Genomic DNA, 14,401 nt, shown 5'->3' with positions numbered 1-14,401 from the left:
CTTCCTCCTTCTCTACCCTCCTCTAGCGAGCTGTTATCGATATCTCAGGGGTTTGTAAAAGGACAGAAAAAAACTGTGCACTTGCTTGCTAGCTGTCAGCCTTATGATCCACCAGGGCCTCTTCCCCCTCATAGAGCAGGTGACCTAGTGGGATGGATTTTTGAATGTGTGATTAAAGATGAGCTCTGTTGTGCTAAGTAACAACGGAGACAGAGGTCAAATTGAGCATGAGGGGGCCCTACTGACTTTAGTTTAGTATTCTGTGTGAATGCGCTTTATGGTTTTGCAAGGTTTTGTGTATTTTTGTGTTTGAGTGAATGGGTCTGCTTTATCTCTGAAACTGTTAAATCTACTTGTATGAGCTTGCACATGTCTCTGCTATCTCAGGACTAACCAGGTGTAACAAAGAGGCCAAATGTAGAAAAACAATGGTGAGACAAGTGCAGATACCCACAGTCCAGCTCAACATGAAACAAGTGTGGAATCACATAAAAATCCAATGCACACACCGACAAAGGGAAAGAAAAGTGCGAAGCGAGCAGACACGAGATAACAAAAGATGCGAGTGAAGGACAACAGATGAAAGAAAGGTATTGGCTCTCTCATGTTTTATCACAGGAATCGATGTACAAGTTGCTGGTGAGAGCTGCTTATAGGAAATCTTTTAGGCTGCTAACATTCAGATCCCCACTTATGACAATTCACAGTTTGAGCAGCAAGATAATGTAATGTACCTTTTGTGCAGCTGATACCAACAATATGAGAAAATTCAAAAATAAACATGGTCCTATATAATCATGCATTACAGGACAGTATTTATAATACATATGTCGCCACATGAAGTGATCTAATCTAGTGTATTAACATAATGTATAAATCTTACTATAGTCCACTTAAACTCTGCCTGTCCATGAAATCACGAGTTCAGCAGACAAAAACAGCACACGGGTAAATCTCAGTAGTTCTGCATATTATATATTAGCATATTTTATTTCTGAAAGTGGAGAACTCAATCAAATTGTGCTGTGGCTGATGTGACTGCATCAAAAAATGTCCCTAGTTAAAGGTTTTAATTTGAATGAGGGATTACAAAAAAATACTGGCAGCTCCCAGTGCTGCCTCTCAGCCTCCTCGTAGACGCACGTATCATATTAATGTAAAAATCCTAGGTGATTTTTAGAAAAGTTGACCTCTGACCTTGAGGTCAAGGCCACTGGGATTTGAACTCATCTGAGGCTTTCAGTTTCTGTACCTGTGATATGGATTTAAAAATCCTACGTCGTCTCATGCTCAAGTTATCACATTCACAAACTCGGGTGTCCATGCTGGCAGGATGACATACCCCATCAGCCTTTAACGGGTAAGAACCCCCTGTGTGGCATAGCTGCATAAGCATAATTCACAGACACTATGTTTCATCAATATTGCCAATGTCATACTGGAAAATAACTAGCTGACCACTGAAATTCCATATATCCTAGATGTTTGCTTGTGTGTAAGCACACATCTATGTGTTTCTTTTTCTTTTAAGCAGCGAGGGGTGCAGTGTTGTGTTACTATTTGCTACTCCTCTAGTAGAATATTAAATTCTCAGTGGGAGGCATATTGGAAATGTGTATTATCTGTGTTATTATCTAACACCTTATGTGGGTGTTTAAATTTAATCTATACATTTTTTGCCTAAACATATTTGAATGTGTATTTGCATGAACGCTTGTATGCCTGCACGTTATTAAGTTTGTGCGTGTGGGTGTATGCACTGCTGCAATGTGTGTTTCAACTACACCAGCTAGTTTGTAGTGTTCATTCCCTCAAGGTTAAAACAAGATTGATTCCTGCTACAAGTGTGGGGCTTTAAATTCCACTTTAAGCAAGAATTTGAATGAAAGGTGGGCCTATTCACCTTTTTATCATTGCAGACATGCAATAACAATTAATGCAAACAAAAAACATGCACTGCATTACATCTTACACGTCTTAATAAAATATGTCAAAAGGGACACTTGACAAAACACTCCTAAGAATAAATAACATTCACAAAGATTGTTGGCATTCTTTGCAAGAGTCATACAAGTCATGGCTGCTGAGGACAACTGTGACTGAATGTTATCATTCAAGTGGAATGTGAAATAGTTGTGCAAGTAAAGAAGATGAACAGCCTTGGTTTGGTGAATAGTAAAGTCTTCTGACAAACACTAATTCACTAAAACTTGACTGTATGAAGAACTACATTCACTAAGCCAAAACGGTTGCAGGTGCTGTCATGGCCAACCGAGACCACTTAAGTCACTAAATAAGAAGTAAAACCACAATTAGACGAACGAATGAAAGACACATACAATATCAATACCAAGAAAAGACAGAAAGAAAGTTTAATTTTTTTCCTTTTGCTGGCTGAAAGATTCTTTCCTAAAGCAGCTTTAGTGTAGGTGTGTGGTATGTAGAGCAGCTTGAAAGATCCTTGCATCCTCACATATCAAATTCTATCCACACATTCACATAAACATGGGAATTGCACACACACACACACACACACACAAACATATTCCATTAAAATCTCTCCCGAGGCCATAAACAGAGCCATGCTGGAAAATAACTGATATACTGTACATGCTAGGAGCTGAAGTAAAAAATTGTCACAGACAGCATACCTGTGACTAGCTCTCTGATTTCCACATCTCCGGTCTTCCTCAGCAGGCGGACCAAGGCAGGAATCCCCCCGCAGTTCTTCAGGGTTACTTTGTTCTCATCATTGGCCTTGCCATACACCAGGTTTCTCAAGGCTCCGCAGGCGCTGCGATGGACCTCACTCATCCTGTGGTCCAGTAGATCAACGAGCAGCTGGATGCCTCCCTGTCTACGGATCTGAGTATCAAAGAAATCGAATCAATCAAATCTGTCGTAAATGAATAATATATATTAATAAAAATCAGCAGCAAGAAGTATTGTAGAGAATATTTTTTTCAATGCTGAAATTTTAATATCTTGTACTCCTGATGGCTGGTTATTTATCTATGCAAGTAGCTACTTCGTACACAGAGTGTATAATGTGTGTTTGTGTGCGCATGTGTGTATACAGCCTCCAGTGTCTGTCAGTCCTGCCAATCAGATTAACAGCACAATGTGGGCTAATTAAATATACTAATGACTGGGCTTTAACAAAAAATGACACTTAATTACACTGATTAGGGAAGAATAAGCTTGCTTGTGTGTGCCTGTATGTTATAGAATCTGCACGTTACCCGGCACTTTTTCTGTGTGGTTGTCCTCCCTTCTTAGGTTTTTGTTTCCTTTTATCACATTTTTTTTTTGCATATGATAATTGATATGCATGAACAGTTCACTTATGAATTGGAAAACTAACGTTAAATTTTTATCTTAATGACTAAAAGATGAAAGGCAATCATGGCAGCCTCCACAGATTCAGTGACTAGTGGTTGTTTATCCTTTTTAAGAAGGCGTGTAACACACACATTCCAAAACCATGCATCTGTTACCTTGATTTATTTTAAATGTGTATTTCAGCCACCAAAAGGCAGGCATAGCAGGGAAAAATTAAATTAATTGAACACTTCTTTAAACTGTACATGACGACTCACCTAACTGCACAGCAAATCTGTACCCAGCTACACTACTTGCCTTGTGTCTGCTACTATTTTTGCCTTGTAAATACACATAAAGAGAAACATGCTTAGCCACAGTTTGAGAAATAAACAAAGTCAATCAGTTTAGATTTATGATTATATCTCGATTCTGTGAGAGGGCGAGGCAGTCAGGACTGTTAGCCCAGTAGGGATCACAATGAGGGCACTCTGGCGTTACACATAATGCCTTCCCCCCATGGCGCGACACATATTGCTCTCTCCCTATGCTGGTGGTTTTTAAACCTCCCACATCACTTCTCCACTGCAGGGATCTTCATCAGCCTTAGGGGGCCAAAGAGCTTAAATCAGCCTGTATTTGGTCCAGTCGACAGGGGTGTTGTGCTAATCACTAGAAACAGGCTGCTGAGATCTCCAGGAGACTAGTCGAAACAAGGATGGAGCAACTAGTGTGTGAGACAGAGAGAGAGAAAACGAGAGAGAGAGAGAGAGAGAGAGAGAGTGTGTCCCTCATGCCTCCACTTTTATTTAATCTCTTGAGCACTGCAACTGACAGACTTACTCAACCAGATAACTCCAGTTTTTCATAGATGCATATTCAGACTTTTTGAAACCCTTTAATATTTTTCAGCACGTTCCCCTCTAAACATGGGACATTAAATATAGAAAATACTTCATTAGTAATGCCTGCTTCAATGTGAAGCACCAGATGGATGGATTTTACTACGCAGACGAGCAATAAGACATGAATGGACTTCCAAGGCTTTTTTTTGTTTCATTTTTTGGCTCTCGCACACTCGCACTCATACTTTTAGCATGATTAAGTCAAAAATAGGTGTGCACACAAGCGCAAGCAATAACCAATGATAATAAAGATGCACATAAGAAGAGAGAAAGCGAGAGTGAGGGTGACACAAGAAAGAGAAAGCATGAGAAATGGAGGGCAAAGAGGATGTGGGTGTTTCATGACACAGCAGGAGTTTATCGAGCAAAATGACTTTGCTTATCTATTCAATTAAAATGGATTAAGGAAGGCAGTGAATGGCAAAATAACCTTGCTAGATTGGCCATACAATTTCCTCAACCTGATTTGCTGCCCCTCTTACGCCCTCTAGTCCCCACCTCTGCTCTTCTTCCCCTCCTCCTGTTCCCCTTTTCCTTCCCCATGCTAATTCGTGCACCTCTCCCTGTTTGTGTTTATGTCACACTTAATCTGTTATTCCACTTTGTATTGCCTCTGAGCTACATACAAGGCTTGGCAATACCTCTGTGCCTGCTCCTCATGTAAAGAAGATTAGAAGCGCTGATTGATTTGTCTTTGTCTCACGCTCTTCTGCGGTGGACACGGCTATTGGTAACCCATAGCGACAGTTTTGCCGTGGTAACAGTTAGCAGTGGTGACAGCTGAGATTGTGAGAATCAGAGATGCTGCCAGCATGAAAGCCGGCAGTGGGATACATGGGTGCCACGCACCTGAGACGGTGTCACGTGAAGCTTAACAAGCGTTTATGACTAACCACATATGGAACTTCAGCATTAACCACTAGCTCCAGACAGGGTGCATGTGAGTGTGCAGACAGAGAGGAGATGTGTCACACCTTTTAACCGTTTATGTATTCACACACAGAGGCAAGCATACACACACATACAAGGGGTTGTGTTGTCTTCACTTGACACTTAGCCTAGGGCTAACTGCAATTTAGAGCCTTCCAACCTTTGGTTAATTGAGTTTTTGGCCCAGGGCTAACATTTCCCTCTTGAGAATTTTAAACTGGGCCAAATAAACCATTAACCTATGGCTACCTAATATTGTTCTGAGGCAGGGACACAGCTAATTCTCATAGAGTTATCAGCATAAAAATTCACAGCTGTGAAAATGTACTGTAACAAATATACTGGAGGCTTTGTTGTATGACGAGGTAGCTAACAGAGAAAACAGAGCAAACACTATTCCTCACAGCAGCAATGTATGTGTTATTAATTAGGTTGTTTAAAAATTAGAGTGAATTATAGAGTAAAATGTTTTTAATTAAAGTATGTTGCTGGTACTTTTGCAACACTTACAGTTAGGTTAGAAAATCAAAATGTGATTAAAGCGTCTTTCAGCTTTACTTCAACGGTTTTAATAAAAGTATTCGATTAACTGTATAGGAACTGCAACCATTTTCAAAAGGAATGCACCAGCCAGTTCAACAACATCAACAGGCTTGGAAGTCCACAGATGGCAAATACAGTGGTTGATTGCAGAATTCTTTCCTTGGTTAAGAAAAATCCTTCACAACCTCTAACCAAGTCAAGGATGTTTTCAAAGACTCTCAAAGTCTTTAAAGTTGGCTCAAAAGATGCCTTTATGAATGTTAACAGATAACAACTCGTTATAGTCAGTAACAGAAATGCATTAAACTATGCCAGAAAACATCTAATAGATAATGGCCAAAAAGATGCTCCAAAAGCAACACAAGAGTTTCTTAAGGCAAAGACATGCAGTAGCCTTCAATGATCAGTGCCTGAACTGAACCCACTGAATCTGTACAAGCAGTATTTGAAGGTAGCTGCAGTAAAGGCTTGGCAGTGGCAGAGCATCTCAAAGGAGGAAACACAGCGTTTAGTGATATCCATAGGTTCTTGCTAAATCCCTTGAAGTAAAGCTGAAAGTCTGCACTTTAACTACACGTACATACAGTTTGATTTAAAACCAACTTATTAACCTAAATGTACATAAGGGGGAAAAGCTAAGTGGAAAATACGCTGTGAAGAGGGACAGAAACATATACTACTTCTGCAGCATCATTAAGAATCATTTGCTGCATTTCTCATCTTCCGCATTCATGTCTACTGAACAGATATTTACAGCATTTGTAGAGTTCACGGCCTAAAAATCTAAAGCCTGATTCTTTTGAGGCTGAGAAATGACAAAGAGTCAGGGGTCACATTCGTCCCCCATCAAGCCGCTTGTTGGATAAATGGATATTGATATGGCTGCAACCCAAAATGAATTACTGATGTAACTAAAGCTCAGGTTGAGACTGTGAGCCTGTGTTTTGCATACCCAAAGGAAATCTATTAGCTGCCATGTCAATGGTTCTGTTTTAATTCACTCTGTGGGAAATATACAGCATATAACTGGTTGTAGGTGTGAATTTAGTTATGTGTGTGGATGATACAGCATTTGTACTGTGTATGTGTCTAAAGATGCTATAAATGATGCTGAAGATGAATTTGGCAAGCTGCCTCTGCAGTCTAGGCTGCAGCCAGACCTCCATCTACCTTATCAAACACAGACACACACGAAACACAGCCTCTCTCTCTCTCTTTCACTTTCTCTATATCTGACTTCTCTTTCCTGCTCGCAGTATTTGTGTAGGAAAAAGAAAAATATCCATGCATATAACTGTAAATTAAAACATGCTCACACTGACACATCTAATCTAAAATGTCCACTCATACCTGTGTTGAAACATTTGTACACAAGCACATATAAATGTCATCGACCAAGAAACAAAACATTGTGTCATCTTATGTACCAGTTCCAAGATATCATAGGGAAATATTTTCTTGTTTTTTTCGCCAATATTTTTCTTCTTTCTTTCTAAAAACTTATTTTTTTCTGGTTTCTGTTTCTATCTTTCCACTTGTATTTGCTGCTACAGATTATGTCTTTAGCAATGAATAGGAACCATACTGTGGCTGTATTCAGCTGCTCACTGTGACTGAAAATACGAGAATATAAGCCTCTTAATCCAGAGTCATACCAAATAGCTGCAAAAAGCATTTACTTTCACATACATGTCACTGTATGTCTCAAGAACCAAGTAAATACTACAATGCAGGACTTCCTGTACATTATCTTTCTAAAACAATGCTTCTAAAACTTTATATGTATATAAAGTGAGGCAGGAAATCACAACTTAATGCAATAATATTTCAAATGACAAAAAAAATCACAAGGTTCCTTTTCACTATAGCCAAAAAGAAGAAATCTTAGTGCTGTCGAGTAATGTCTTAAATCACCTGCTACAACAATACAAAATTAAGTAGTTATTATTTTGTTAGAGAAGCTTTTAATTTCCTAAATGCCAGTAGTGATTTTGGAGTGACACACACAGATTAGACAATATAAAATGAATAGACAGTTATAAAAAGCTGTGATTTCAACTTTTTGAATTTAATAGCCAGTATAATTTCTGGAAAAAGAAAATCAATACAGAGCTTTGAAGTAAATTAGGGAGCACAAAAAAAAATGTGACTCGCTAAAACATTCACAGCTCATTGTCCTTTAGTAGTCTGCCAAATTTGAGAAGCAGAAAATAGAATGTATAAACTGTGTCTTTGTTACACAATCTAACCTTCAACATTGAAAACAAACAAAACCGTGACCTTAATTGTTAACGAAATTTATATCCTACTACTCCTGTCAGGATATTCTGGTATCAGATAATCCTACAAACAAACACAAATCCATCCATGTGACATACATGTAATATTGCTAACGTAATTGGGTGAGTTCCTATGAAAATGTGACGTACATGTGAGCTAAAAAAATTTATGACAGGAAATGTGAAGTAAAGGCGAAATACAAAAAAAAAGAAGAAAAAAAGACAGGAATTTTCCCCTTGCACTAAAATCCTGGCACTACTCTGTAAATAAACGTTTCTTCTGATTGTTAATTTGAATTCACCGACACATAAAATTACACTTGTAATCATGCAACGCACTCATCCTGATATAGACCTGTCTACTTCCCTGCTGGGTGATTGGAGAAGTCAAAATAAACAAATGATGTGGACAAAAATCCAGGAAGTTAGTAGTGCCATTATGTTTCCTGTGGTTAAAGAGAAGAAGGGACTGTCATGGACAAAACTCCATCAAATGAAACCTCACCTCTCTTTTGAAATACAGGCACAGACCGGGTCATAAAAAAAGCCCATGTGTGTAACTGGATTGAAGTAATGCTAATCAACGTGCGCCCCTGCTGGTCTTTGTCTTTGCTTCAAAGCGTTAATAACACATTTTTCTTTTTGTCTGCTGATAAGCAGGAGAGAATACAATTGACAATTTAATGCCACTTCATGTGTTTGGAAGCCTTTGTAATAAAGCAAAGATAGTCATACAGACATTTTAAACTCTCGCTTGTTTAAAATGAAAGAAAAAAGTCACTTTCTTACAACTCTGAAGATGAGAAAAGATACATAACTGACAACAAAAGAAAATGTTATTAAACATCCAAGCTAATCATAATGATACTAATAGTAATTATGAAGCAGTGACAGTTATGATCATTTATTTTATATTTACCTTTGATTGAAATGAATTGATTTATCATGAAAATTAGTTTTTATAATATTATGAGATGAAAGGAAAAAAAATATGAGTTATGAAAACCTGGAGGAAGTAAGAATTTTCCTCTGTTTCTATGTAAAACATTATGTAACCAATATGAGTTGAGCTAAAAGTTGTCCATAGTTACCTGACCATACCATAGTATGCTGCTAATATGGATGTTGAAAATACTGCTCTGGAGGTTCAGCAGCAAAACATCTCGTAACAACAACAACAAAATTCCCAATTAGTTTGTATTTAAAGCATTTTTAAAGCTCACAGAGCTTCTTTGACAAGGACGACTGTTGTTCTGGTTAAAGCCACTGAACTCTAAAAGGTAATTTTAGCTGGCAGAGGACCGCTTTCTGCCTCATGAGTTTATTTTGTGTGTGTGACTGGTATTTTAACACGTTATTTTTGAATCAGACTAATATGTTAAACACCAGAGGCACCCAGCAAATCCCAGTTTCTCCAAGGTAAACTTTGTGTCTGTGTGTGTGTTTGTAAGTGGAGCCTGGTAGGTTGAATGCGACAAACGTAATGGCTCTGGTAAAATATCAAATAATGGCTGTATGGTGATGCGGAAAAAAACCTTGAACTAACCAAACTAATACTTTTATGTTCTCCTGAACTAAAAACTTGATGAAATACTAATACAATCTTGCTATTCTTTAAAGGCACTAATGTAATCAGCTCTGGAAAAAATGTAATGCTAAAAGCTAACTATGAACTTAGAAACTTTAAGACTTAACCGTTTGCTTCTCTCTGACTCTCTACGCTCGTCTTATATTTTATTACAACCGAATTCACTATAAACAAACATCTTTAACTCCAAACAGTCTTTGCATGTACATATTGTCATGTCCCTGTTGTCAGACAACAGAACATACAGGGGAAAAAAATTAACATACTCAACATATTTACCAAGCAGTTACTCTGAACTGAAATCTCGATTCCTGCAATTTCAGTGTTATCTGACAAAATTTGCATTCACATAAGTTACAAACAAAAACTGTACTGAGATTTTGGCTGTACTTAAGTAATTAACAGAGTCTCATTCAGGTCTGTATCAATATGGGTGTAGTTTACTGAAATCAAGCTCAAACCCAGAGGTACAAAGGTATGGTTTAAAAAACGATTTGGATCGAAACTTGAAATACACATAATGGCAACACACATTACAAGTAGCATGTCTTAAAGTGGTCAAATGTTAGAAAAAGCGGACCTTTAAAGGACAGCTGACCAAAAAAACCCCAAACAAACTAATATAGTGATTTTACGTGTTGTGGATCATGAGAGGGTGATGAAGAGTAGGGGCAGTGCATCACCTCTTGATAGTGACTTATGCAATTCCCTTGGACTTGGTCTCCAGTGGTCTCCCACAGTCCCAGTTCCTGACTAACATTATTAGTGTGCTATTAGCTTTGTACGGTGCCAAACATTCCAGTCTCTATGTGTGTGGCATTGAGCTGTAGTCTTTCTTGTAGTCAAAGCTGAGGCTGGTCTATCTGGTCTTACAGTCCTAGTGTAGTGCTGTGTTATCCAGGAGCTGGTGCTTTGGTGTAATTTACAATGCCCTACTACGCCCTAGGCTGTGCTCATGTATTAACTCGTGTGCCTCATGTGATTCGTGTGTGTTGCTATAATTCCAGTCCAGATGAGTACCTGCTGTTAGTAGTCCCACTACTTCAATTTGTACTGCCACGCGTTTATGGAGTGGTGTTCTTCTTTTTCATCCACCAGGTGTAGATCGTGCTAAGTCCTGGTGCCGTCCAGCTCTTCATTCCTCCAACAACAACTCATTGAGGAACGTCTGCCTTTGTGATGCTGACTGGCTCTTGCTCTAGGTGCTGGTGTTATGTGCACCTTTTTCTCCCAGATATTCTTCTGGGAGAACATCTTCAGCTCTGGTAGGTCTGTCCTAGTTGTTATCCTAGTCTTTCCTATTATTCTCTTGCAACTAAGAGTACATCCTGGTAGCATCCTTGAAAAAGGCCACTCATATTTTTCCTCCTGCGTCTCTGGTGGTATCTCTTCAGCCAGAGCTGTAACATTCGTTTGGCAGTTTCCAGAGCCTCATCTTATACTTTTCTCATGATGCCTTTCTACACTTCACTTAACCAACTAATATCCTTTGAGCTTTTCTGATTTTAAATTCCAGCCTTCTTCTCCACAAAGAGCTTTCTCTACACGCATTCTTGATCATATACCCAAGTCCTTCTAGGATTACTGAGGCAGGGGTATCTAATAGCTCTGTGATACGAGTAGTGTGGATGGTGAGCAGAGCAGTGGTCACATCTGCAATAATCTCCTCTGATAGGACTTTGTCAGTGAACTGGGGGAGTTGTGCCCTTGGTTTGGTGGCTAACTTGAGTCTGGCCACAATCAGTAGTTTCCTCTGTTACTGCAGGTATTATCAGGTTCAGTTACACTGCTCTCTTCTATCAGAGTTGGCTTATTATGTTCATACAGCTCACTATTCTTCCCATTGTACTGTAGACTCTGGATCTCCAGCTTTAATGGTAGCTAGCTGTCCTCTACTGATGTTATAACATTGAGCTACCAGGTGTTTCTTGATCAGTGTGGATGCCGGTCATCTACTCATCCATAGTCCTGCATGATATCATATTATATCTATCTATATCTCTGTCTTTCTATCTATATCTATATGTGTGTGCGTGTGTACATGCGTGTGTGTTTGTGTGTGTGTGTGTGTGTGTGTGCATGTGTGTATGTGTACAAAAACACTACACTATTTGGCTTCAATATAGCAAATGGATCTTTAACCAAATTAATGTCCCATATCTGGCTTAGTGATCGTCAATCAACTTTGTTTTTCATTAAAGACTATTTAAGAAATACAGCTTAAGGCACATCTCACTGTGTTTCTTATTGCATCATATTTCACACACTGCATTGCTGTCATGTGCATTGTGCACATGTGGAAAAGTGGAAATGTATCTCGTGTTTGCAGAGAATATAAGTGTGTTTTTGTTTGATGTGATCCAAAGTACAGGCTGAATTCTCTTTTTGTGTAAACAGTGTTTAGCCACGCCTGGGACCCAAAGCATGACAATGAAACAGACTTGATGAAGCCAGGCCAAAGATTTCGCTGTCAACGCAATGTTTTTTCACCATTGTTGGACACCTCTATTCAGGCATAATTGGATCCATTATAAAAGACACGAGCACTTAGGTTTCTTTCAGAGCTGCATGGGTGAGGGGAAGGGAGAGGAATCAAGTGTGATGTTTTTGTATGGAAGTGTAATTGCATTTCTGTATCCCTGCGTGTGTCTTTGTGTGGGTGGGTAAGTGGGTCGATGTGAATGAAAATTAGCCGCGTGCATGTTTACATGTTTAATTGCCTTTGATTTGCAGAAGGTTAATATTAATTTTTCTGTTTTGTATTGTGTTATGTCTATTTGCATATGTGCACACATTGTGCTGACACACATCACTTTACATCTGTGCATGAATGAGCATTACAGTTATATGGGATCACTTTTCATTAGGCTGCAGTTGCAGCTATTGACTGCTTCCACTGAAATTAATTTCATATAGAAAAAAAATGTCAATGTTCTCAACCGCGTGTACTTGTAAATTGATTCAGAGGTACTGTAGACTGTGGAGGGGTGTGTGAATTTGTGTCTGTTGAAGGAAGAGATGCAGATTTGAATGCATCTGCATGTGCCAATGCCACTGTTTTAGATTGCCACTAGCTTTATTAAAGGGTTTATTAGAGTGTTTCAAAGGGGCTTCACCGCAAAATTAGTTTTGAGAGGCAAACCTGCTGCTTCGGGACTAATTGAGCTTCATTACCTCAATAAATACAAGTCAGTAGAATGCACATCTTAAGAATGGTGATTGTGGCAAGCTTTATCAAGCAGAACATCAGTGTGAAACTGGTTAGCTATTGCATTATTTCTCAAAAGCATTCCTCTGAATAGGTTTGACAGCATCTTCTAGTCACAAATTATTCACCTGTTTTTTCAAACACATATTTTGATGGCTTTCATTATAAAAGTTACAATCATTCCCTTCTTTGCAACACTGATTTTAATCAAATTCTCACATGATACTAAACCTGCGCAACACACTGATAGACACAGACAAGGACATACATGTACGCACACGTATACACAAACCTCAGCTTTGATCTTGTTGTCTCCAAAACAGAGATGCTGTAGGTAGGCTGCAGCATTGGACTGCACCGATGGGAACTGGTGCTGTAACATCTGGATCACCTCTGGCAACTCTGGATCTCTCCACCCAAACTCTCTGCAGAATGACATACAGAGACACTTTTATTCCTTCAGCAGGTTAACAAAGTTTCTCACTGAAATGAAAATATTACCTAAAAGTAGTTCAATAAAATCAGAGACTTTTTTTCAGCCACAGATATTCAACCATGCATGTCAACGTTAATGCGGGATATAAAGAGAAAGTCAGATGGATCCAAAGGCAGAGCATGAATGAAAGAGAGATTTAAATGTCAAAATCCACTCTGCTCTGTTTTCAGTACAAGAAAACTCACTTCTAATGGGAGAAGGCTTTAGAAACTAAGCAACACAGTGGAACAAAAATGACACAGATCACCTGCTGAATGCCTAATTTGCTGAAATATCGTCATTTTCATCCAACACAAGTGCAGGAAATGAGAGAAAGTAAAGATAAGGCCACAAAGCTAAGCACGTGGCAATCATGAAAACTTTAATAAATGGATCAAAATCAACCACAAATGGTATTAGCATTTTAGCGTAATAAAAGACAAGCTGGATTTCCTTAGAATAACAGTAAATCTTTGAAACCTTTTGAGTTATTTCAGATGGATGATTTGGAGCATTGTCATAGCAACCATGTGTGACAATTTTTTGAGAGGTAACCAGCAAATGTGAAGATGCTAGGGATTATCATTTTGAAGGTCAAGCTGAAGGGCAACAGCTTATTTGTACATTTGTATGGATGCGACAAAATACGAGTTAATACAAATAAAGAGGATTTCGGCAGAAGCATGAAGCGATGCATGCAGAGAAATTTTTAGAAAGCTTATAAAAGGAATCAAAAAGTGTTGCTAACTGCACAGGACAGCATTTCTGCTGCCTGCTTGCTGTCTGCAGTTTCAGTTATTTCCTATACTTTCCACCACTGGAAGTTTATACTCTCATGAACACACTAGACAAAGTGAAATAAATGTTTTGTCCCTCCGTAATACACAGGAAATGGTCTCCTTTATTGTATTATCCCCCTCTGATAATTGTTTTGCTATGGCCCCCCAAATGAGGAAATTATGAGTGTGCGTGAAAGTGTGGGCGACTGGATATGTCTACACTCGTGCACGAGCATGTGCCGCCTCAATCCACCGTAATGTTTTCTCCAATAATCACTTTGTAAACTGTTTCTCTGTTGCTTCTTTCTCTCTGTGCTTTCAGAAAACTGCCAACTCTCAATGTGATCTGACGAAAACCTATGTTGAAATTTTG

General features: G+C 38.8%; 1 protein-coding gene across 1 annotated transcript in view; it reads right to left on the bottom strand.

Annotated features, from left to right (window-relative positions):
• The window catches only part of ctnnd2a (catenin (cadherin-associated protein), delta 2a), a 285,195-nt gene that overhangs the window by 79,953 nt on the left and 190,841 nt on the right, over positions 1-14,401 (bottom strand). Inside the window, exons 13-14 of the mRNA XM_085418472.1 lie at positions 13,067-13,199; positions 2,652-2,865 (exon numbers count right to left, since the gene is read on the bottom strand). Coding sequence (XP_085274598.1) covers positions 2,652-2,865; positions 13,067-13,199 — 347 coding nt within the window. The remainder of the gene's footprint in view (positions 1-2,651; positions 2,866-13,066; positions 13,200-14,401) is intronic.

This window comes from Rhamphochromis longiceps, linkage group LG9 (assembly GCF_057381845.1).
Source record: "Rhamphochromis longiceps isolate RC_006_pf linkage group LG9, R_longiceps_female_GT1.1, whole genome shotgun sequence".
Taxonomy (NCBI): domain Eukaryota; kingdom Metazoa; phylum Chordata; class Actinopteri; order Cichliformes; family Cichlidae; genus Rhamphochromis; species Rhamphochromis longiceps.
Note: the sequence above shows the minus strand (reverse complement) of the source record. Positions and strands in the feature narration are given on the sequence as shown.